Genomic DNA, 25,223 nt, shown 5'->3' with positions numbered 1-25,223 from the left:
GTTGTAGAACTCGTTGTACATCACAACCTCACTCCACGTAGCTTTCAACACAAACAGTGGTTCAAAGTCGTCCTTCTGTAAATGCGTGTTGATGCGACTTGCAACCTCATTTACCACAGTCACACTCCTATTAGTCAAAGTGACTGTTCCTTGGTCATAAACCTGCACAATGTTTAACGTTCTTGGGTTTACACAACACGAAGTGTTTTAATATTTATCCCAGCTGGGTTTTCGTTTCTTTTTAGTGCAAAAGTAATTAATTTACCCTATGGTTGTATTTGGAATAAAAAATACCTGATAATAAACACGTCCATTGTTGTTTTTACTCGGATGAAAGTCGTCCCAGAAAGGAGCAATAATTTCGATATCGTAAATACCGAATCCATTGTATGGTGGACGGTAAAGGTATTTGACAAACCAAGAATCAATACCAAGAGATATCAAACCATTTGATGTGACATGCATAGCTCTGAACCTCTTGAAGCGGAAAGGAATGTTGAAGAACGACCTTAACACAATGTTGTGTTGTAATAAAATAACAAAATGTACCGACGTTCTACCTAATCGTTGGCGAAGCAACGTCGTCTCCGATTTTTAACAACTCGTCGCCTTCGTCCGGGCCATACGGAAGTAGTCTAATAAAGTAGCACTTTTTCCTTCCATTTCCTCTGCAATATAATGATATATAGACAAAGAAGATTTGAAGATTACTTTGTCAAGCAAACCTGTATCCGTCGTTACAAATGCAGTTATAGGAACCCAACGTATTTTCGCAGTGGGAATTTTCGTCGCAATTAAACGTATTGAGTTGACACTCGTTTGCGTCATCTCGACAGTTTGTTCCTTAATTAACCAAAAAACAAATCTAACATGGCAATCACACCATTAAACAATCTTTTTTCGGTTGTGCAGATCAGGAAAAAAACATTTTGCCCTCACAATTATTTTACTTGCAACTGTGCTGGATGCACACCTGAACTATAAAGCTAAAATACAATTGCACAAATGGTTTCTTTGTTTAACCTTGATAGTTGGTTGGACAATTGCACCTATAACCTCCAAACGTATCGACGCAGGTTCCGCCATTTTCACAAGGTTCATTTAAGCAGGGACTTGTGTAATACTCGCATCTGGAACCAAAAAAATTTTCACGACAATCGCAAGAAAATCTTCCTTGAAGAGAAAGACACGTTCCATTGTTATTGCAGGGTTCCTGGTCGCAGATGTTTGAGCCTAAATAATACGTTATTCGGACATGTACGTTGATTTGCATTAAAATACATGGAAAGTGTTTAAGGTAGGTCAATTTTCTTGCTTGTGATATGCTTTTTTAGTGTTGCAGCACGAAAAAGGAGAAGCAAGCTACTGACCTACACACTGGTCTCCAAACAGTTGTAAACCTCTGGGGCATCGACAAGTGTATGATCCACCTCTGTTTGAACATGAAGAGTTTACTGGGCATGGTGAAGGCGTGTCTTGGCATTCGTTTACGTCCAAACAAAGATTGGGCAGGATTGGATGAGCTGCGTAGCCGCTGTTACATACGCATTCCGTCCTTGATGATGAAAAGGCGATGCAGTGGCCGTTTGTACACGACAGAGTACAGAATTTGGCTGCACAACAAGTTTTTTGTTAGCTTTAACGGTAGAATATTACTTAAATGAGAACTACGTTTCGCCTGCATTGTGTATTTATAGCAACGCAACATACTTGTAGTTACTCTAAGAGTTATCGACGCTTCCAGCAGGCCATCGTTTAAAACCGAAACGACTAGTTCGTAAGTAACTTCGGGACTTAGGCCAGTGATCAACAAGAATTCCACGTCAAAGGCTGTAATCGTCCAAAACTGACTAAGTCCCATAATATCAATGGAGTACGTGCGTGTAGCCATACTGACGTTCAATCTGGTTATGTTCAAATAAATAACCGAACTTCCGGGAAACGCTTCCACTGCAAAAAGAGAAAACTTTCGTTATGATTATTTGTCTAACTTCCACTGACTTTTCGTTGATGATTTATTCTTGGTTGCAAATGTAAAAAAAGCAAAATCTTAGTCACCTTTTGTGGAAACGATTTCTTTTTCTGCCAAACCTAAAAAAAGTATAAATGTACTATGCGAGCAAATAACCAAACACATTTTTTTGATGTGTTAATTGCACTTTCCAATACATTGCATATTTGTATACAATCCGATGTCCAGGTCATTGTGTTTTAAAATAATTTTACAGATGCTTGAACATTAGTAATAGTGAATAATTGCTTTTCGAGACGCACCATTTTCAGATACACTGTCCAACATCATCCGCATGGTTGTCTCCAATTCATCAAGCGTAATAACGCGTACAGGGTAGCTAGACAGAAAATTATACAGTTTGCACAGCACTAAACAACACTAGGACATGATTGAAGATTTATCACGATCAGAAACTGTAGAATTCTAAATTGACTTCCAGTCTGAGTAGGGAAAGTTAATTCTTTGTTTAAAAAGTTTAAGCAACCGAAATTTTGCGCACAAAATATAAAATTAAGTTCGTTTACACATTTCAGCCAAAACTCCTTCATTGTAATATCTATATTTGTCGACACTTTTATTTCGCCACCATTATTTTAGGAGAAACATACGTGGAAAGCAGGACAAGCTGTTTTGAGCATCTCCTGAAAGAGTGGCTATGTTGTTATAGTCTCTATAATAATATCCATTTGTCGAGGAAACCTCAAAATCCAAATAAGTTAAATTCTGAAAATTAAAATTTATTCAAGTTTAGATTACATATTTAATGTAAAGTAAATTTCATGTTAAAATATTTTGTTTACAACATATGCCAAGACGCGTTTCAAGACAAAAAACATCGTGCTTTTACCTGTGAGACTACATAAAAGACTTCACAAATGCTTGGGGTATGCATGTCATAAATTTGAAATCCTTTGAAGTTAAGCACAAAAGCCCCATTTGACACAGAGCCCGAAAATTCATCCGCAATCCTTCCGTAATAGTAATAGTACCCTACTCTTGATAACACCTATAGTGATCTCAAAACATATATATTTAAATGCTTACAGCAAAAATAAGATTTGTAACCTCAATAGAATATTTCCCGTTTGTGGGAGCATTCCGACCAATATAAAGGAATGAGGCAAAAGGATGAAGAGCCAACGTTGTAAATGAAAAGTCTTTTCCACTTAAAACACAAAACTTGTTCTCAAGCGATAAGTACTATTATTTTTATCGTCATAACATTTTATCGCCTCTGACGGTTACGTGCGATTTCTTTGAAAAGATCTTCAAGCGAGAGAATGTATGCGTGGCAATCACGCGAAGGACTTGTTGTGTCAAGGGCTTACTTTATTTAACAGTTTTAATATATGCACCCTGATGGTTAGAAGCAGGCGCTACGAGTCCCAAGGAAAATTACTGCTAAAAAACATACTCTTATGAAATATATAGTAGTTCTTATACATACTAGTAAGTTTTGTTGTATTCGGCAGAAGCGCTTTCTCCATTTCCGTTAAACCTCACCTTTGCACAAAACAACCAATAAACATTAAAATTTGAGCAGCTTACATGAAGCTAATATACGTACAATATTTCCTTCATCGTACATATTAATTCCTCCGTCAACAATGGAATTAATCGGATACGACCGATCATCATAAACATATTGAGAAAAATTCGCGACGTGCCCTGTTAGGTTGAGCGTCTCTATTCCCACCCGCAAACATTCTGCCACTTCGACAACTGGAATTTCAACAAATTTATTACACATATTGCCATGTGTACGACAACTAACAAATTACCTTCGGGATTTGGTGGTGGTATTGGATCTATTGTACCTAAAAAACACACAACCAATAATATCTTTAAACATCAAGTAGAATGTATATTTGCGTTTCTCTTATCTTTAAATCAAAACGAAGTTTTTTTAATTGATAGGTTGATATCTAAAGTAAAACTTATAAACAGAACCTCCATGATTGGGTGAAAAACATACCGAAAAGCGAATGAATGCACGAAATATTAAGATTATAAATGCTTATCCGATTGCCTTTATAAAGCTTACCGTTGACTAAAGCTTGTAATACATCACGCATTGTATTTTCTAGTTGGAGTTGCGTAATTTCTCGACCTCGGTCCCAACTTAAAGACACAGAAATTACATAGGTTTATTAAAAATGTTATATACCTTACAGCAGTGATTCCCAGCGTGCCGCGAAACCTTTTTTTTTGTAACAAACGACATTTGAATATTTCAGGTTATCTACATGCACTTGATATTGAAATTTTTTATTTGTTAAAATATTTTAATGCGGACTTCTTGGTCCCCAATGGGTGCCAAGAAAACTTTGCTTAATTTGTGGGGTGCTGTAAGCCAAAAAATATTGGGAAGCACTGCCTTAAAGCACCAATTTAAAGTACTAACCAAACAGTATGTGTTGAAGCATTGTTTGTTATTATTAATCAATTAATGCTTCCCTAATTGTATTTGCCCAGGATCGCGAGTTCAAATCACGAACAAAATAATTGTCTATACCACGGAGGTATAATTTACCCCAATCTCTCCAAGCGAGATCAAGGTTCCATTAAGGTTTGAACTCGCGATCTTGGGCATTGTAAAGCCGGTGTACGTTGGCCACAACGTACCAACATTTACCGCTGTGCTCTTGGTTCGTAAGTTCATATTTCTGTGGAAGCATGATTATTATTTTTTTGGCACACCGACTTGGCTTTGTTTCAGCCTTGCTTCATGCGTTCGTTCCATAATAGTAACTTACGTGGAAAGCAGAATATGACCGAAGAAAGTGTTTGTTTCGTTTGTGGTAAGGACAGCGACATCGCTTCGGTAGTGATAAGATCCTGTTTGAAAAGTCAAACTGCTACCGCTCTGATTCTAAACAAAACGAATAAAATCGGTTGTCTTCTGCTTGATGGCAATGCGGCAAAAATGTACAAAACTATGTATTTAATACCACGCGTTTTAATCCTGTCGTTTTTATTTCACTACGATATCTAATTTGTGATCATTTAGCTTGTATTATTAAGTTTAAGGAAACATTACATTGAAACAAGAAATAACATACATTGGAAACATGGAAGAAGACATTACAAACACTTGGGGCAAACCCGTTGAAGAACTGTCTTCCTCGAAAGTATAATGCATGGTCATCAATAAAAACTGACCCAAAGAAGGTCATTTCCCGTTGATAGCTGCCGACGATTGTCCACACCTATAATTTTGTCAAAAACGTTTGATGTTGGCTTTAGGGTTTTGCCTCAGTAGTTTATGATACACAACTTAATTAACAACTTGAAAATGATATATAATACAAATCATCAACGTTTCTCGAACAAAGCTTTTATAAGATTGAACACCTCACCTGAATGGTGTAACTCCTAGGTGATTGGTCACTTCCGTTAATGTACATAAGTGCTAAAAATGGATGAGTGGCGCGGGTTGAAAACAAATAGCCGGAACCGCTGAAAGATTCGACAAATTTCAAGATAGCGTAACCAAAAAAAAGGATATACATACAAAATTCGTACAAAACATAAATACGACGAAATTACAAAAATACGAAAACGTCAAATGTGCTTCAATGCATAAAAACCTGTATGTTTTGTTGTATTCAACAAGACCACCATCACCGTTTGCATCATAGATTACCTACGGACAAAATAGAATCAAACTATATGAAGCAATTTGTGAAATTATGCCTGAAGCTTATTCTGATTACCAAGTTTCCATCATTGTACATGTTATCGCCTCCATCCGTTATCTTATTGATTGGTTGGGCGAAATCATCGTAGAGATAACGGTGGTAATCCGGCAGATGTCTTATCACATATGAAGATTCAATGCTATTCAAAGCACCCGTCAAAACTTGAAACAAAACACTCCTTGTCATAAGCATGCTTTTTTAAAACATGCTTTTTATTCACGCTAATGGCAGTGTCACAACAAAATCACAAAGCAAATACCTTCTGTGTTTGGTGGCTGTTCGTCAGCAACACGTTCTAAAAACATGGAACGTGCATAAAACATTTGTCATATATATGGCAGTATACCATACCAGCGTTTACAGGCTGTTATTGCTAAATTTGTTTTAGTTCGCAACAACTATTCACATACTGATGGATATGATAAAAAAAGCCGAATTTGCTAAACTTACTAAACTAAATTTGCACCTCTGCATGGGATCAGACGAAGTACAACAATGGGTTAACCATGATTTCCAGCTCTCAATTCCGGATGGAATTTTGTTACGTTGTCCCAAATTGTGAAACAATTTTTATAGCTGCTCGGCAATAACCTTATCTTCTTTTGCTTATTTTGACCTACTTTAAAGGCTAGGGTCGTATCAAAATTTATTTTATGTCGGATGAAAACTGACTGTGTTGGATTGTGTTTAAAATAAAACCCATTGGCATCCCTGATTAAAATAATTGTCATTAAAAAAACAAATTACTTACCGTTTGTTATGGCATTGAGTATAGCTAACGTCGTTGACTCGACCTGAAGTTGCGTGATGGTGCGACTTGGCGTTATTCTAAAATTTTGTGTAAGTTAAAATTTTAATATCAATGATTTGAAACAACACCTGTGCTCCATTTATTAAAGCTAAAAAATATTTTTGCTTTTTCAAACTATACACGTTGTATTTAACTGAATATTAACAATAAGGTGTTACATTATAATTAGTACATGGAACTTACGTCGACAGCAAAACGTAACCCAACACGGCAAACGTTGTGTTTCCATTAAGGTTTGCTTTATTTTGTCTATAATTATTACTATGGTATTGTTCTGTGAAAGTGAACTCTGGTTCAGTTTCGTTCTGTAAACAAATCACATTGAGATAACGAAAATACAATTATAAATGGCTTAGCGTAATAAAAAAATGTTTTACGATATGTATTTTGACGATTGTGAAAGTAGAGGTCATTTAATACTTCCATGTTTAATTAGTGAAAACTTACGCGTCGGGATATACAGAAGAAAACTTTGCACACGGACGGGTAGTATGGGTGTTGTGAATATTGAACAGCTTCAAATCTTGACACGTAGTTGTTGTTTGATACCGACCCAGAGAAAGTGCTTCTTTTTCTGTAGCTGAATAACCGCGACCACACCTTGTTGATTAGACACAATTTTAGTTCTACCAGACAACAAAAGCTTTGGCGCTAACTACATAGCTATACATACTGTATGGTTAACCCGTTTGTTATTTACTATTGACATAACAATACTTAATTTCGCGACCTCCGTACAACTCTATTAAAAGAGAAGACGTTGCCGCAACGCTTTTACAACTTTGAATCTAAAACATCGTTTACCTCGATGCTGTACGTTGTGTTTTTGCTATATGTGGTGTTGGTGTACAAAATAGAGACAAAGGGATGAATTGGCAGCGTTGAAAACGCGAAGTCAGAACCACTGAAACAGTACAAACATAGGTTACAAATGAATTGAAAGGTACCAATTGTTTTGAAAAACTGTACAACACGATTCATTAGGCTGCTTAGTACAAGCAACCGCTGACCTGTACGTCCGGTTGTATTCAACGACACCACCAATGTCATTTGCATGGAAATAAACCTGTCCAAAAGAATATTTAGGTTTTAATACAAGTGTAATAGAAAAGTGTTCCCACGTAGTTTCCGTCGTTAAACATGTTTCCTCCTCTAGATATTCTATTTATGGGAGGATCTATATCGTCATATGTATAATTGTGGAAATCCACAATGTTCTTCGTTAAATTGGCCGATCTAATGTTTTCCAAAACTTCTTCCATCTCTAGAACGACTAGAAAAAAAAACATACACAGTTGTTGCAGAATTGAACTTGCGTGCAAAAGATACAAATCTCACTAAAGTTATTTAGTTCTTAAAAATTCATATGTTTAAGCTTTACTCACTTCGTGGGTCGGTTGGTTGTGGCGTGGGAAGAGCTTCTGCAACAAACGAAAATATTTACACGGCGTGTGTGCAGCCAAAATTTTCGATCACCGGAGGTTGTCGTTTTTAAAAACTGTGCGACCCGAAAACCAAAAAGTAGATACATTTATTTGAAAAAACTACAGCTGTATATCGTTTTCAAGATTTATTATAAACGTGTTGCAGCAAAAACCTACTTTTGAAATTACTGCTGAAAGTAGTAACATTGTTTAGTCCCAGTAATTTCAAGTCGCATTTCAGTGTACATAGATTAATTGTTGCGACATATTTGCGGCTCGTTAGTCGAGGGTTTGCGAAGTTACTATTTTATATACTTGGAAATGTAGATCAGAGTCGCGGACCTGATCTACATTTCTAAGTTTGCAGGACTACCAACTCGCGAACCGGCACTGGCCAATGGGGACATTTGCAACCGGTCCGAACAGAAACAAAAAACACTTTACGCAAGCAGTTTTGAAATCAGATTGCAAGTTAAAACTAATCATCAATAACTGTCGTATGGTGTTGGCTTCACCGAGTGTCCAATCAAAAACCTTTGCAGAGTGGTAACTTACGTGGTCCTTGCTTTTATCTGCCACACTTTGGTGGGCCGGTCAATGGTTGTATTTAAATTTTATTTTTCTAAAACATGGTTCTATATAAATTAGGAAATACGTTTATTCGTGATTGGAGAAGATCTGAAAAATTCAGTTTATTCGAAACAAAATTTTCGCCGATGTAAACTACAGTATCGAAAGGTCACACTGCACCCCCACTACATGTTAGTTGCGATCTCTATTAATTGATGCATTGCTTTAGGTACCGAATTTGGTACTTACCGACTGTTGCCGCATTCAGTAAGATTCTCATTGTAGGTATACCTTCGACTTGTGGGTTTGTCACAACTGAGCCGTACCATTGACTGAAACAGAAATATGCGTTTGTCACATTAAAATATGATGAAAATTAAAAAATCTGGTCTGCCTTTTTTGTTTATTTTGGAACAAATTTTTTTCCAATAAAAGCTGTTCACAAACTTTAGAACGATGTTTTTTTGCGTGGAAAAAAAAACGTTCATATCTATAATTCATGGTTGCTTACGTAGAGATTAGGATGTAACCAAACACAAGATATGATGCATTTCCACTTATTTTTCCTATATTTTGACTTCGTCTGCTGTCCCACCGCAAACTTTGATGCGTTGATGTAAATTCAAAGGTGCTTTCGTTCTGTTAAATGCCAAGTTATCAAAAAAATCAGATAAAGTTTTTCTGATCAGAGATTGCGTACAGCGGAAAACAACCACTTTGTTTATAAACAACTTATGGTATTTGCTTGTATCAGCTCATTTTATCAAAACATTTTTTTTGCTCTAAAGGAGAGTGCATTCATTTATAAGTTACAAATTCACCTGTCTTGAAATGTAGAAAAAGACCTTGCATATGGTTGGGTAATTGTAACTATAATAAGAGATGGATCTTTGCAGATAATTTGTTGCCCGATATGATAACACGTATTCTCCACTGGATATCACTCCGTCAAAGGTGCTAGTTGTCCAGGAATAATGTAATCGTGACCAAACCTGAAACAATGTGTTCTTTAATTAGTTTTTGCTTGGTTTCATTGTAAAAGGCCTGTTAATCCAAACAACATGTTTGTCGACTTGTAATAAACCTGTGGTGGTAGCAAGGAATATTTTATGCAAAAGACTTATCAACGGAATCAGAATTCAACCTCGATTGTCCATGTCCTGTTTTTAGGTAGAGTTGTGTTGGTGTACAAAATCGCAGTGAATGGATAAGTTGCTAATGTTGTGAACGTGTAGTCAGATCCACTATACAATATAACACAATAATTGTACAACATGCGTGAATGTCACAATACGCATTAAGAACATTTTTACTGACTTGTATGTTCGGTTGTATTCTGCAAATCCACCAGTTTCATTTGCCAAAATATAAACCTGTTTTTTTTAATTCAAACCAATGAGAATTGGGCATGTGAAAAGCAGTTAAAATCCTTACGTGGTTTCCATCGTTAAACATGTTGTTTCCTCCATTAGCGATTGATCTCATCGGTTGATTGGTGTCATCATATTCGTAATGATTAAAGTCCACCATGTGACTCGTTAAGTCAGAACGAGAAATGCGGTTCAAAAGAGATTCACTTTCGTGGAAAACTAAAATACGCGAAGGAAAAAAATCCAGTAATGTAGAACGTGACACACTTGTTAACTGATTGTAAACAATAGACCTCCGTATACAAAAAAACACTTACTGCGTGGTTCCAAGGATCGCGCAGGTAAAGCTGAAAGGTATAAGATACATCGCGAGATAAATTCCTGGTATTATTGTACATACTTTGATTTAAAATTAATGTGCAAAATGCAGCAGCCATTAAGACAAACAAACCAAAATTAAACGAACGACTTAAATAATCGAATGGTCATACTACACACCCACTACATGTTAGTTGCGATCTCTATTCATTGATGCATTGCTTTAGGTAACGAACTTGGAACTTACCGCCTGTTGCTGCATTCAGTATGATTCGCATTGTACCTTCGACTTGTTGGTTTGTCACAACTTTGCTGTACCATTGACTGAAACAGATATATGCGTTTGTTACATTGAAATATGATGAAAATTAAAAAATCTGGTCTGCCTTATTTATTTATGTTGGTACAAAATATTTTCCAATGATAGCTGTTCACAAATGCTATAACGATGTTCCTTTGCACTGAAAAAACGTTCATATCTATGATTCGTGGTTGCTTATGTGGCGAAAATGACACACGGCACTAATGCTTTTCTTTATGCTTTCTTTGTTCATCTGTGTTGTTATTTAAAGCACTCCTTATTACATATACGTACACAACACATCGCACTATGCTTTCGTTTTTGATCGTTCCTTGCACTCACTTTTTATCAAATTTCCCTTTGTGTTTATTTTCGCACAATAGTGGTTTTCTATGTTTGCCACATCCTGTAACGCTCCATTGGTTCACGTGCAAATGGTTGAGTGGTTGAATGGCCGGTGCAAGGAGTGTTGTGTGTATGACCCGGGGAGTCTTGAGATGGGCGTCGCGCTGTACGGTTGTTTTTAGTGTTGCCCAACAAGTACTTTGTATTGAATTGTTTATTCGCATTTAATGGTATTGTATGTACTTTTTTGTCGTCGTTTTTAACATCAGTTCATTTATTAAAGTTGGACGCCCATTTAGTGAAACCAGTGTGAGGTATTTTGGCTTTAGTGGTGAGCCGTTATTGTAGGATCCGGGCCTTTTTTGTATTAGGGAGGCAGCGTTGGATTGCCGAAATAATTCCGTGACACTTACGTAGAGATTAGGATGTAACCAAACACAAGATATGTTGCATTTCCACTTATTTTTCCTATGGTTTGACTTCGTCTACTGTCCCACCACAAACTTTGATGCATTGATGTAAATTCGAAGGTGCTTTCGTTCTGTTAAAAGCCAAGTTATCGGAAAACAAAGATAATTTTTTTCTGAATAAAGTTTACGCTGCACAGAGGAAACAACCACTTGGTTATAAACAACTTATGGTATTTGCTTGCAATAGCTCTTTTTTGCTCTGAGAGGGGGTGTATTCATTTATAAGTTACAAATTCACCTGTCTTGAAATGTAGAAAAAGACCTTGCATATGGTTGGGTAATTGTAACTATAATAAGAGATGGATCTTTGCAGATAATTTGTTGCCCGATATGATAACACGTATTCTCCACTGGATATCACTCCATCAAAGGTGCTAGTTGTCCAGGAATAATGTAATCGTGACCAGACCTGAAACAATGTTTCGTTTAATTAGAATTTGCATAGTTTCCTTATGAAAAAAAACATGGTAATCCAAACAACACGTTGCCTAAATGACTGGTAATGAACTTGTGGTGGTAGCAAGGAATATTTTACACTAAACAATCAAAACGGAATCAAATTCAACCTCGATTGTCCATGTCCTGTGTCTAGATAGAGTTGTGTTCGTGTACAAAATCGCAGTGAATGGATAAGTTGCTAATGTTGTGAACGTGTAGTCAGATCCACTATACAATATAACACAATAATTGTACAACATGCGTGAATGTCACTATACGCATTAATAATATTTTTACTGACTTGTATGTTCGGTTGTATTCTGCAAATCCCCCGGTTCCATTTGCCAAAAAATAAACCTGTTTTTTTTTAAATTCTAACCTATGAGAATTGGGCATGTGAAAAGCAGTTAAAATCCTTACGTGGTTTCCTTCGTTAAACATGTTGTTTCCTCCATTAGCGATTGATTTCATTGGTTGATTGGAGTCATCATATTCGTAATGATTAAAGTCCAACATGTGACTGGTTAAGTCAGAACGAGAAATACGGTTCAAAAAAGATTCACTTTCGTGGAAAACTAAAATAGGCAAAGGAAAAAAATCTAGTAATGTAGAACGTGACACACTTGTTAACTTATTGAAAACAATAGATACCCGTATACAAAAAAACACTTACTGCGTGGTTCCAAGGATCGCGCAGGTAAAACTGAAAGATATAAGATACATCGCTAGATAAATTCGTGGTATTATTGTACAAACTTTGATGAAAAATTAATGTGAAAATGCAGCAGCCAAACAAACCAAAATCAAACGAACGACTTGAACAATGACAAGAAGTCCGTTTGTGTTTCGATCATTTAACGAGTTAGTTGGGTCAGGTTCATTTATCAACGCTAGCATCATAATATATAATAATCTGTTTTAAAGAAATGGAAATCCGCACCCTCCATTACAGTGTCCAAAATATCTTGCAATGTCGCCTCAACTTGATCTGTTGTCACTACATGCCCAGGATACGATCTAGTAAAATCAAGAAAGATGGTTCGTGGACATTGTTTTAAAGTCGTATAAGTATGTGTACTGCATATATGATTACGTTGTGCATTAAATAACAATGCGCAAGTGTTCTACTTACGAGGATAATAAGAGGTAACCGAGGATGGTAAATGTGTTGTTTCCATTCAGGTTCGCTTCAATGCTTTGGTAACGGCCAAACACTGCGGTTGTTAAAGTTAATGCAAATGCCAGGTCATTGTCCATCTAAAACAACAGTATACACTATTACTTTTTGCAAGACGTCAAAATAAAATGTTTTACCGCCCCAATGTAGAAAAACAATTGACAGACTGTTGGGTAGTTTCCTTCATATGAATATTGAACCGCTTCAAATGACACTTTGTAGAACTCGTTTGACACAGACCCGGAAAAAGAGGTACGTACTCGATAGGTTCGAATGCGTGACCATACCTAAAAGTAATTTTATTTTTTGTTTAGTTGTTTATTTGTGTCTTATTTATAAATAGCCTAGTTCAAAGGTAAAAGTATCCACTTTGTTCCATTTCTGCGCTATATTAAACCAACCTCGAAGCCGGAGAATTGGTCAAAGAGTTTACTGTTGAATATTTATTTATAAAAGAATTATAAATATATACACAACAATTCAAGAATGAGCTGCACATTACGATCATATAATTTTATTGGAAAAATATGGCAGCAGTATAACAAGGATACCAAATATAAAATAATAGGTTACCGAGATGCTGTATGCCGTGTCCTTACTGTATGTTGTGTTGGTGTACAACACAGCAAAAAACGGATATCCGGCCACTGTTGAAAATGTGTAGTCGGAGCCACTGCATTTATTAAGAACCAAGCATTAGTACATATTTGCGATTGCCTTAATCTAAGATTGCTAAGGAGATTTATGCTGTCCACAAAATACTAAATAGTGCAAAATAAAATCATTGGATGTTGTATTACTTGTAGGTTTGGTTGTATTCAACATTCACGCCATCGCCGTTTGCAGCATAATGAACCTAAGTAAAGTCAGATATTTAAAACTCCAGGTGAGTATTTAATTTTAAAAAGATCACCAGATTTCCTCCATTACTAAACAGCACGCCTCCGTTAGATATCATGTTGATGGGATGAGAATGATCGTCATAATCGTAGTGATTGAAGTCGCGGATTCGCCTGGTTAAATCCACAGACCTTAAATTCTCCAAAATCGCGTTGGTCTCCATACCAACTATAAATTAAATTTATAATTATGCATACGTGTGCAATGGTGATGATGTCGTTCCACAACGGTTAAGAATTTATAAGAAAACATAAAAAAGATACCCTTTCTTGCAATTTTATTGTATTCTACTCAATGGCATCCTCCGCATGGCACCGTGTTAATGCTGCTAAAGGTGTTTTATAATCAAGGAAACGGCACATACGTAAAGCCGTTGACTACTATTGATTCAGGAGTTTTAAAGCGATCAGAAAAAGGTACTAACTGTTTTGGGCTTGTGATTCCTCGGTGTAATTAGTACCTGCAAGCAAAATAATAATTGATAAGCAGACCTTTTAGGTCGAAACAGTGGCCATCTGTCTGCAGCTTATACACAAAATAATAATTATTTTGAAGCATCTTAAGAATTGTTTCGTTGCTTAATTACACCCCACACAATAAAACCACGTTTGGATAAAATCCAACACACTTTTCGTTATGGCGTGTAGAATACGATTCATTGTAGCTCCCACCTGGGACTGAGTAATTGCAAAGCTTGGGAACGTTCTGTGAAAAGGAATAGGAGTGGCGACACGAACTTTTGCGGTTTATCAATTTGTGAAAAATGATATTAGCTTTAATCAGGCCACATTACAACTTACGTCGAAATCAATGTGTATCCGAACACGGCGAACGAAGAATTGCCACTAAATGAAGCTATGCTTTGTCTGTACCTACTGTACCTCTCAAACAATGTGAAGGTAAAGTCGTTTTGTTTCTAAACGAAAAAAGAGGTAAATCTAAATATTGTGGTAAATCTATCAGACTTTTATCTGTAAAATATTCGTAAATAAATTGTACAATTCTGGGAAGTTTATACAAGAAAGTAAGTACCTGCGTTACAAAGAAGAAGAGTTTGCACACAGTAGGGTAATAGCTTTGATAGTAATGAACTGCATCGAACGACAACTTGAAGTTTTCATTGGAAATTGAACCGGAAAATGTCGTTCTCCTACCGTATCTGTAAAGTCTTGACCACGACTAGTAAAACAATAGAGCATAGTTCATTTAAATAAAGCCTGTACAGCTACAAACTTTCTTTACCAAGCTATGTTTTTTATAAACTTTTTTTGGGTATTTTTATTTTGTGTTGCAAAAACCAAATTTATTTTTCACCTCAATCGTGTATGTCCTTGTCTCGTTAGTGGTGCTGTTTGTGAGCAGCAGTGCAACAAATGGATGCGTTGCAAGTGTTGAAAATGCATAGTCGAATCCACTGAATATATGGTAGTCACAATTACAGGAATAATAGTGTTATAATTGCAACAGCGCTTACTTGTAGGTTTTGTTGTATTCGGCAAGTTGGCCATCTTCATTCACGTACCAGTAAATCTACATTTTATAGGTTGCTGTTTCAAGTATGTATAAATACACATGCACACTTACTATGTTTCCTTCATTGAATATATTGTTGCCACCATTCCTAATCATGTTTATCGGAACAGCAGTATCGTCATAAAGATAGTCATAAAAGTCTTTGAAATTGTTCCTCAAATTTGAGGATGCAAAACGTTCCAATATTATGTGGAGATCGTTGCCCACTAATATTTGATGTTTTGTGTTATAATGATGAATAAAAAAGTTATTTTGTCAATTACGTTAGCTGATGTTGGGCTTTTTATCCAGAATATATTCTATACGAAAGACCGTTAAAATGTTTATTTAGTGATTATAATAAATCAACTTACTTTGTGGATTAGGTTGTGGTTCTGGATAAATGGTACCTGGTAAAACAAGTAAAGTATGAAATAAGTATGCAAAAATGACCTTAAAGTTAAGGATAACACGATAAACTATTTGGTTTCAGGTTGAATCTGCAAAAAATATGGGAAAATGCAAAATTTAATTTTTAGGTATAAATGACTTCTTTCATAATTAAACTTTCCCACATAATTAAGCCGAAATTATAAACAAACCAATTATCTGAAGTTTTATCTCACCATCAACGATTGTCATCATCAGCTTGGACATCGTGGTTTTTAATTGGAAAGATGTAAACTCGTGACCGGGATTCGTGCTAAAGGTACATACAATAAGGGTGGGTATAAGACGTAGTAAAGTAAATACCAACTAATTTAACATCAATTGTTTGAAGTAGTTAAACTTATGTTTCACATGACTCTTTTTGTGCTAATAATTTGGGTAGCAACCAACTGCGATCGCTAGCCTAAGTGTGCTAATGTCTTCCTGGACCTTATTACTATAACGAAACGTTCTTTGATTCCAGAAAATATCTTTTTACTTTTCCACGTCAAAGAAACGTTTTATACTTTTCACAAAAAATTCTCTGCCTACTTGGATAATAAAACGTAACCGAGTACAAAGTTTGTCGCGTTTCCGCGAAATGTAGCATTGGCATATCTCCTGTGCACCACGTCAAATGTGAAGTCGTATTCACCTTGCCCCTGAAAAACAAAATCGCTTTAATGAAAAGAAACAAACGCACATTTCTCTCGACTTTCGATCTTATCTGTGTTTTATGTCATGTACATTTGCAGATCTTCATTTTTGTTTTAACACTGTGTGTTTTATTTTAAATTCGTGCCCAAGTGTCTGTCCTCATCATGTATATTTTATTCAAGTTTCAGCTGTTTCATTAAAATTGACGATCTGTTTTTATTCGACTTATAAAAGCTTTCTTATTTTGCATTTACTGAGACGACACTTACCTGGGTCAAAAGAAAAAATACTTTAGACACGGTTGCGGATTGTCCTTCAATATACTGGACACCTTTGTACACGACAACGTATTCCTTGTATGATACAGTACCAGAGAAATCGGTTGATCTCTGGTATGAATAAATATTCGACCATACCTTAAAAAAATGATGGCTAAAAGTTTATTTTTGGTACAAATGTCTTTATATTTTATCTTCAAATATAGATAATGTAAATATAACCATAAGCAAGTTCTAGCAAATACAAAAATCTTAGTTATGCACTATACCTCAATACTGTAACTTCTCAATGCAATATCAGTCGTGTTGACGTATAAAACGGCGGTGAATGGTTGAATAGTAAGGGTCGAAAAAGAATAGTCCGTACCGCTGCATACATATTTATAATCAATTTTTAAACATCAACTTTCATCAAATATCCACAATATTTTGCAACATATAGCCTATCTACTGTTCATGTGATTCAAGTAGATGCGTTTGTGGCGCTAACAAGATGTTTGGTTGGTAAGTTATTTGATAAACTCTGTTTAATTTAAGGCATATCTGAGAAAGTAGGCAGAATGATGTGTTTCTTCCTTATATTTCTTTCTTTTATCTCAAGTTCTATCTATTATAAATTTAATTTGCGAGTGCTTTTTCAAAATGGTTTATCATAATAGAACATTTATTCGACTAAGATAATGTTTATTCTATGAAGTTGATTATTTTCGTTGCACTTACTTGTATATTTTATCATATTCAACAAAACAACCATCACCGTTGATACCAAAATATACCTAAAATTAATAGGTTGTGAGTTTAATCAATTGGCGTTTTCATTCTATCTTACGAAATTTCCTTCTGAAAACAAATAGTTTGGATAAAATCCTCCACGGATGATTTGATTGATTGGTTCGGAGTTATCATCGTAAACAATTTCATAGAAATCAGGCAAATGGCTCGAGATATTTGCAGATCGCAGTCGCTCCAAGAGAAGTTTTGTTTCGCTTGCAACTGAAGAAAATTTTGTATGTGTTTTATATTGTAAATTGTATGTACATAAAAAAACGGCATAAGACATCATATTTATATGTATGTACTTGTGAACCAGCAATAACAAGCCGACCAATCTGGGCGTTCCAAACAGGTGGAGCACCAACGCTAAATCATGTTCTATTATAGGGATTAAACTGCCAAACTGCCTTTCAAAACTTTGACTTACTTTTTAATTGTATTTAGTAATCTAAGAAATATTAAACTTGCAATTGTCCAGCTTTAACCCTAATTTCGCAATTTTATAAGATCAAAAGTACGTATATGTGCAAAAAAGCCATTATATTTGCAAGCTGCAGACAGGGTGTGTACACGCACTGTTTCGACATGTAAGGTCTCATCAGTGCAGCTGTTGAAGTGGCACGTGCTAGCTTCTGCACTAGCCGGCACACTAAACTTAAAAGGCTGCACCGATGAGACCTAACAGGTCGAAACAGTGCGTGTACACAACCTGTCTGCAGCTTAGAAGTACGTATGTTGTGCAAAAATTTGGTTTACTCAGAAATATGACGCAATTTTACGAACCGTTTGGGTCCTGCTGCAATTCCTCGTCCGGAATCTGAACACCTGAAATGTGGCAAACAATCGATCGTGTGCACAAAAAACTACAACAAAGAACACATAATTATTTTGGTAACAAGACCTTTGGTTGAGTGAAACTGTTAATAAGTAATATTTAAAAGCTGTTTTTTTACCTTTTGTCACTGCGATTAGCAAGTCGAGCATTGTATCTTTTAACAGCTTTGGCGAGATTAAACGCCCCCAACGCAGATATCTGTTTAAAAATTATTTGAAGTAATGGCTATTGCACCCATATTGTAGCGTATGGAAATTTAAGAATTTGTGCCTGACTCTTACTTAAAATGCAACAGAAATCAACTTACGGGGAGAGCAAGGTATAACCCGACACGACATTTTGGGGAATTCCAATAAGAACAGATTCGCTTTCGCGGTCCTGGATGTTGCTGAACGAAAACTCCAATCCACTGTTGTTCTGTTAAGAAACATGTTTTCAAAACAATACCTAAACTTGAACCGTACGCAGTTTCTTTACCGATGCAATATAGAAAAATACTTCACACACTCCTGGTGCGAAGTTGCCGAAATATTGGATTCCTCTGAAGGGCAACACGTAACCTTCATATGAAACTGAGGCGTCAAAAGTCTGTGTTTGACTGAAGCTACCGATATTAGACCGAACCTGTAAAACAACGATAATTTAGCCTATGGGACTGCTAACGAAATTTAGTTTATCGCTAAGACATTTTATGATACACCAAGATATGTAAAAAAGATTTTAAAGATAATTTTTTCGAATATTAAATCTTTTATAAGAGTAAAGTATATTAGTTTTGTAAAAGGCTCCAAATTGGCTACAGCCTATATATAGGCCCTATTAGATACAAATCAAATACGTACTTTTATTGAGTATGATTTGCTGTAATTGCTGGTGGAGTTTATGTAGAAGAACGCAGTAAAAGGGTGAATGGCAAGCGTAGAAAACGTGTAGTCTGAACCGCTAAAAAAATAAGTACCAATGTGGAATCAATCCCAAATGATCACCTTATCTAGGTTTGGTAACGATCATTCACAAATAACCTAAAACTAGAATGAAGTGTAAATGAATTGTGCTGCTGGAATGTAGACAAAACCTTCAGACATACTGAACAACTATCAGTAGCCTCGTAGGAACGGACTAGTGTGCGAATATAGAAGCGTGTAAAATAGTCAAGCAAAACCTTCAATGCGCTTCAGGGATATTGCTTGCTCGATTTTTAAACATTTTTATAAAAATAAATGTCATATATTTTCCCCTTTGCCTGTAAAAAAGGCCTGAAAGCAGATCAACATACTTTGTGAGAACGTTAATCTGCAAGTTTTGCTGTTAGTTTATACCCAATAGTTTAAACGCAGCATCAAAAAACGCACTTTATCCTGTTATCCAAACATCTCAAGTTGAGCACCTACTTGTATGTGGCGTTGTATTTAAGGGCCGGAAAACATTCACCATTCGCGCTGAAGCCCACCTGAAATTAACAGTTTTAATATAGTATGTTCAATTCTTTTGTGTTTTGTGCACGTCATTTAACTCACAATGTTTCCAACATCGTACATGTTACCACCCCCATCAACAATTCTGTTGACAGGAGAAGAGTAATCGTCGTAGCGATAGCGGTAAAAGTTCTTCAAATGTCTTGTCAGATCAAAGGATTTCAGTCGGGTTAATGTAACATTCGTTTCAACGACAGCTGCATTTAGATTTAATCATTGCAAAAATAAAACAGTCATGCAATATAATTTTCTTACTTTGAGGATCCACAGATGCGTTGAAACCTTGTTCTATAAAAAAACATACAAATATTTTCAGTCGAAAAGTCATGCACTGCTACTGCGCAATTCATAGATAGCGTTGAGTTTCTGGATGGATGAGCATGTAATCGTCAAACTTGGACTTCCAACAGAATAAAAGCAAGCTGATGTGAGCGCTTGTGCTAGTAACCGTAATTACCAAAAAAGTCTGGGAAATTCACACAAGGAAACATTAATAGGACCAAACCAATAATGGTCCTTGCTATGACAACCAAATAAATTGTGGCTGCTGCAAATCAACGCTACAGCACAACTAGGTTCTTACCGGCAGCCGTTATAGATGCTAACATGTTGAACATTGTCGCATCAAGTTCGCATTTCGTAATTTCATTGGCCGGAGACCTGGATATATAACGAATGGTTTCGCAATATTTCTGATAAATAACATTTGCTGATATTGAAGGCGAAACGAAAAAAAGCCAACACTACTTTGTCAAACAGGCAATATCATCAAAATATTTTCGCAATATTTCCGTCATCTAACGGCTTAAAATGTTAAGTGTTATTATTGCATGGTGGAGTGAACGTATTAGCAACTATAAACGAAATCTTCGCAACGCAAAGCCTTTCCTAGAAATTTTGCACCACGACTGTAGCGCAATAAAACATAACCACGAAAAGAAAAATGACATAATAACTACACGTATTGCATTCCTTTGCCACAAATACCTCACACAAATGCAATAAAATTGAACGTACGTGGAAAGCAAGGTGTAACCCGTCACGATATTTCGGGGAATTCCAGTAAGAACAGATTCGCTTTCGCGATTCCAGATGTTGCTGAACGAAAACTCCAACCCACTGTTGTTCTGTTAAGAAAAACTTTTTTGATTTAGCATTACAACTGGACCTATGCACTTTTTTACCTTTGCAATGTAGAAAAATACTTCACACACTGACGGTGCATATCTACCAAAATATTGGATACCTCTAAAGTACAACACATAACCGTTGTTGGAAACATAGCCGTCAAAAGTTTGTGTTTGACTGATACTACCGATATTAGACCGAACCTGTAAATCAACATTAATTTAGCTTATGTGCATGTTTTTTTCATACACAACAACCCAAAGAAGGATTTATGTGTTTCATTCGTTGAAATACTAAACATGAAGTAAGAGCAACGAAATGCGTACCTTCACTGTGTATGATTTGCTGAAATTGCTGGTGGAGTTTATATAGAAAAACGCAGTAAAGGGGTGAATGGCAAGAGTGGTGAACGTGTAGTCTGATCCACTAAAACATATAGTTTGAAAATAAGATCGCTGTGGTTGATTTTCCAAATGCAAGTGAGGTCACTAAGATTTACGAATTGCCTAATTTTGCGCAGGATTGCAAATGAAGAATGTTTGCAGTTTGCCAGAAAAAACTCTTGACAGTATGTTGAAAACGTGTCAGTAATTTGCACTAAAACATATAAAGGAGCGTGTAGCGCTCACTTTACCGCACTTTAGCGAAGCGGATTAATTGCCTTTTTCGCCGCGTTTCTTTTTTGCTGATGTTGCGTTGGCTCGTGGAGTCAGTCTTAACTTTGCAACGCAACAAAGCTGTGCAACGCTTTAAGCGCATCCATCAATGAATGTCACGTAATTGCATTTATTAAATTTTAGTCACAAACTATGCCGGATGTTTTGTTTTTATTTATTTTATGGTGGGTATATATAACGCAAATCCCTCCGGCCATGAAAGTCTCAGATTCTGCAATGATGTTGCGTTTACGACGAGAGCAAGCACGACTTTCAGGCTTCCAAGAAAAAGAAAAAGGGGCATTAAATTTGATTTGTCTTTTATCGCGCAGCGCATAAACGCGCCTTTTTTCCGTACCGTGAGTACATCACCTACTTGTAAGTGACGTTGTATCCGGTGGCCGAGAAACATTCACCATCGACGCTGAAGCTCACCTGACGTTAGAATTTTTAATACGCACAGTTTTTCGCATTGCAAACCATACAACTTACACTGTTTCCATCGTTGTACATGTTACCGCCCCCGTCAATAATCATGTTGACTGGTGAGGTTAAATCGTCGTAGCGATAGCGGTAAAAGTTTATTATTTGTTTTGTGAGATCAAAGGATTTCAGCCGCGTCAATGTTGCATTCGTTTCCACGGCAACTGCATTGAGATTACATGTTTGTAAGTGATTCAGTTATGCAAAATGCTTTTCTTACTTTGAGGATCCATTGATGCGTTGACGTCTAGCTCTGAAAAAGTATTTATTGCAAGTTACGAAGACATGTGCCACTAATCAATTTAGTTGAAGATAGTGTTTGAGTTTGTTGGTTAATGCCTAAACTTGTAGCTCATGTATTTTTCTTGCATGATGCGACTTATTGCGATCCTACGTCAGACGGTGATTTGCATAAAAGTTCATTAATTCACAATAAAAAGAATAGAATTGAATTGAATTCAAACCAAAGTCACTCCAAAGTACGTTAATTACGTGAACCTAAAGCTATAACATTGTAGAGCACAAAATTCAGAACAATACTGCAAAACGTCCTCACCTTCCTTCATGGTTTCCAACATGTTTAACATTGTTGTATCAAGTTCGCATTTCGTAATTTCACGACCTGGAATCTCGCTAACAATTAAAAAAAAATGGTGATAAACAACGGTATATGCTTTAAAAAGTTATCCTCGGCAAAATAGACAATGAAAGGTAAAGTTTCGCCGGAATATTAATAGTTTTGGCACTCGTATGATGGATTTAAATCTGTGGATGAGACAGTATGTGCTTCGGTAATGTTTAATGAACGCATTACAACAATGGCTCTAAACCGCTGAGATTCAGTCCGAGCTTCACGTCACATTGCGGATTTATTTGTCGTGTACCAAGGTTGTAGCGAACAGCTGTAATTCGGCGTGTTTTCAGACTTGTTGCAAATTTTCCAAATATTACTTGAAAATCGAGATTTATAAATTTAAAAGCACTTGTCAGAAATTTCCTTGGATCTCGTGATAACGCTCTGCAAACACCCAGTTAAAACTACTTCATTAGGACACTGAACGTAAAGCAGCGAAATTTTCGCCTAGTTATGTTTTCACACGGTGGTCCATTACGCCCCTCTCACTTTAGTCATATCAACTAAAATAGCGCAAGATTTGGCTAATGTCACATTTTAATCGCATTGGCCGCAGAAATCCGATGTATAGGGGTGAGTTTTTTTTTTATTTTACTCAAATTAGTGTCATTCGTCGCGTCGCTGTATACGAAGGGTGACCTGGGCATTTACTACGTAGACATTTGAGGTCCCCTGTTTGATTCGGGTTTGATGTGTGTTGGAAATTTATATCCCCCTTAAAGGAAATGTCATGACGTACGTTGATAAAAGTGTGTATCCAAAAACAACGTCATTGGTGTCTCCTCTTAGAGATGCTACATTTCGCCAGCTGTGGGTGTTTCGTGTTGGAAACGAAAAAGAAAACTCGAGTCCAGTCTGCCTCTGCGAATCGACCAATATATTAAACATATTTATGACATTTTTAATAATGTCATTTTTGAATATTTGGCTTACCTGTGCAATGTAGAAATATACTTCACACACACTTGGGCCAGATGCACCAAAGGCTTGAACCCCCTTGTAAGACAGTATGTAAGCTCCAATTATCACATTGCCGGAAAACACTCGAAAATTTCCCCTGCCGTCAGCACCCAAGTTGGAAACAACCTAATAGCACTTAGATTAATACGTAAAAAACAAGCCATCGTTATATTTCGTTTTGCAAACAGCAACACGTTTTAACCGACAATAATAACAGTGATCAACCAAACACTATTTTCGAAACAGGACATTACTAATTATTTTTTGGTGGTTGATCGAGGACAGCAATAACTAACTTTTGTTTGCCACATTGTTACAGTTTGTTTAGGGACTGGAATCTCTTTTAAACTTTTTCCAAAAACTTCCATTGCATGATAAAAATTAACAAAAGTCTTCTGGATTATTTTTGTCCCGCGCCATCGAGCTCATCCGTACACAGTTCAACGCCGATTTGGTTCACTTTACCTCAATAGAGTAACTGTCACTTGCAGCGTTGGTTGAGTTGATGTAGAAAAACGCGGTGAATGGGTAGATGGCCAACGATGAAAACGAGTAGTCAGAACGACTAATAAAAAAAAATTTGCAACATTTTGCCTCGATTTTAACAATACAAAAACACGTCTGCAACGAACAATTTTCTGAATCTGTAAACGCTATGAAACTTACTCATATGTTAAATCGTATTCGGCATAGACTCGAATTCCATCAGCAGTGAAATACACCTATAAAAAATATCAGTTTATTTATTTATTTTGTTTTTGTTGTTGTATATATTTATAATCTTACTCGATTTCCACCATCATACATGTCGCCACCGCCGTCAATAATTGAATTAATTGGAGGAAATGAATTGTCATAACGGTAGGAATAAAAGTCGCCAATCGCTGTTGTTAAATCTGCAGCCCTCAGTCGCTGAAGCAGAACTTCTGTTTTATTGGCAACTAACAATCAAAAGTTCAACATAAAAATCTTCACATAACATTTCCAACTCACGTTTTACATTGATACGTATTTCTAACAAATGAACGATTTCAGTTGTTTGTAATGAAAGCTCGGTTATTACTGTTTTACAAACTAAACCTATCTGCTTTTTATATTGCAATAAACAGGTTCTTTACAGAACTTGTAAAGGAAATTACTTACCAGTTTGTCCATGTGTAATTCTGTCACACACCAGCAAAAGGGTTGCAATGCGCAACAAAAAAATCATCTTAACCTGGAAAGGCGCCTTGATTAACGCCAAATGTACAGACCTATTCGAAAGTTAAAACAAAATTGCGTCAAATTTACAGAAGAAAATTTGGAAGTGCTGTTAATTCTAAAGATTATCAGGTTTACAGGATTCGCAGCTCAGCACTGGTACCTAGCTAGAACAGTCACTTTTTCCAGACTAGTCGGAGCGAAATCCAAAAATTCAAGCTACCGGTGAGCTTGATCTCACGATCCTGGTCTAACCAGGCTTTATCTACGCGGGATCTCAGCGTAAGGTTAATAATGGTTTGCAGCTAGAAAACCGACTGCCTGTTCTGTGAAAATTCTCAGAGCCTGTAAAATACATGAAAT

At 36.3% G+C, this 25,223-nt stretch overlaps 1 protein-coding gene across 4 annotated transcripts; it reads right to left on the bottom strand.

The window, feature by feature from the left end:
- Nucleotides 1–1,846: 1,846 nt before the first annotated feature.
- LOC145917519 (uncharacterized) lies at nucleotides 1,847–24,909 on the bottom strand. Of its 4 annotated transcripts, none has more exons than XM_083002954.1 (79): nucleotides 24,804–24,909; nucleotides 24,447–24,601; nucleotides 24,327–24,382; nucleotides 24,126–24,225; nucleotides 23,634–23,786; nucleotides 23,440–23,561; nucleotides 22,623–22,699; nucleotides 22,287–22,319; nucleotides 22,076–22,230; nucleotides 21,960–22,018; nucleotides 21,254–21,353; nucleotides 20,984–21,130; nucleotides 20,817–20,926; nucleotides 20,383–20,459; nucleotides 20,055–20,087; nucleotides 19,842–19,996; nucleotides 19,716–19,774; nucleotides 19,167–19,266; nucleotides 18,802–18,948; nucleotides 18,632–18,741; nucleotides 18,443–18,522; nucleotides 18,273–18,314; nucleotides 17,545–17,708; nucleotides 17,436–17,491; nucleotides 16,985–17,084; nucleotides 16,707–16,853; nucleotides 16,333–16,442; nucleotides 15,978–16,054; nucleotides 15,726–15,761; nucleotides 15,424–15,578; nucleotides 15,314–15,369; nucleotides 15,154–15,253; nucleotides 14,872–15,018; nucleotides 14,640–14,755; nucleotides 14,468–14,544; nucleotides 14,264–14,299; nucleotides 13,853–14,007; nucleotides 13,740–13,795; nucleotides 13,513–13,612; nucleotides 13,077–13,226; nucleotides 12,895–13,019; nucleotides 12,703–12,779; nucleotides 12,436–12,465; nucleotides 12,183–12,337; nucleotides 12,064–12,119; nucleotides 11,891–11,990; nucleotides 11,563–11,733; nucleotides 11,268–11,395; nucleotides 10,456–10,532; nucleotides 10,208–10,237; nucleotides 9,955–10,109; nucleotides 9,838–9,893; nucleotides 9,665–9,764; nucleotides 9,342–9,512; nucleotides 9,032–9,159; nucleotides 8,770–8,852; nucleotides 7,912–7,947; nucleotides 7,648–7,799; nucleotides 7,537–7,592; nucleotides 7,331–7,430; nucleotides 6,974–7,126; nucleotides 6,710–6,831; nucleotides 6,467–6,543; nucleotides 5,975–6,010; nucleotides 5,731–5,876; nucleotides 5,605–5,660; nucleotides 5,374–5,473; nucleotides 5,077–5,223; nucleotides 4,771–4,886; nucleotides 4,059–4,135; nucleotides 3,796–3,831; nucleotides 3,582–3,736; nucleotides 3,462–3,517; nucleotides 3,080–3,179; nucleotides 2,862–3,020; nucleotides 2,623–2,737; nucleotides 2,275–2,351; nucleotides 2,059–2,091; nucleotides 1,847–1,950 (listed from the first exon to the last, which is right to left on the bottom strand). In XM_083002954.1, exons 1-77 carry the CDS (start codon nucleotides 24,868–24,870, stop codon nucleotides 2,299–2,301), a joined length of 7,665 nt encoding a protein of 2,554 aa, XP_082859080.1. In that variant the 5' UTR covers nucleotides 24,871–24,909; the 3' UTR covers nucleotides 1,847–1,950; nucleotides 2,059–2,091; nucleotides 2,275–2,298. The 4 variants fall into 4 exon arrangements, with proteins under 4 accessions (XP_082859080.1, XP_082859081.1, XP_082859082.1 ...); XM_083002955.1 differs by having other exon boundaries at nucleotides 24,447–24,572; nucleotides 24,804–24,885; XM_083002956.1 differs by lacking the exon at nucleotides 20,984–21,130.
- Nucleotides 24,910–25,223: the final 314 nt, after the last annotated feature.

The sequence above is a fragment of the Ascidia mentula genome, chromosome 1, assembly GCF_947561715.1.
Source record: "Ascidia mentula chromosome 1, kaAscMent1.1, whole genome shotgun sequence".
Classification (NCBI taxonomy): domain Eukaryota; kingdom Metazoa; phylum Chordata; class Ascidiacea; order Phlebobranchia; family Ascidiidae; genus Ascidia; species Ascidia mentula.
This window is presented reverse-complemented; position numbering and strand designations above follow the sequence as displayed.

What these genes read in the sequence shown, in the direction of transcription:
- LOC145917519 (XM_083002954.1), bottom strand. Translation starts at nt 24,870, where the DNA reads ATGATTTTTTTGTTGCGCATTGCAACCCTTTTGCTGGTGTGTGACAGA. An exon ending in TATATTTCTACATTGCACAG is followed by an intron (nt 23,562 to 23,633) that starts GTAAGCCAAATA and finishes GTCGATTCGCAG; the next exon opens with AGGCAGACTGGACTCGAGTT. An exon ending in TGTTTTCAGAAGGAAATTTC is followed by an intron (nt 17,492 to 17,544) that starts GTAAGATAGAAT and finishes TATTAATTTTAG; the next exon opens with GTATATTTTGGTATCAACGG.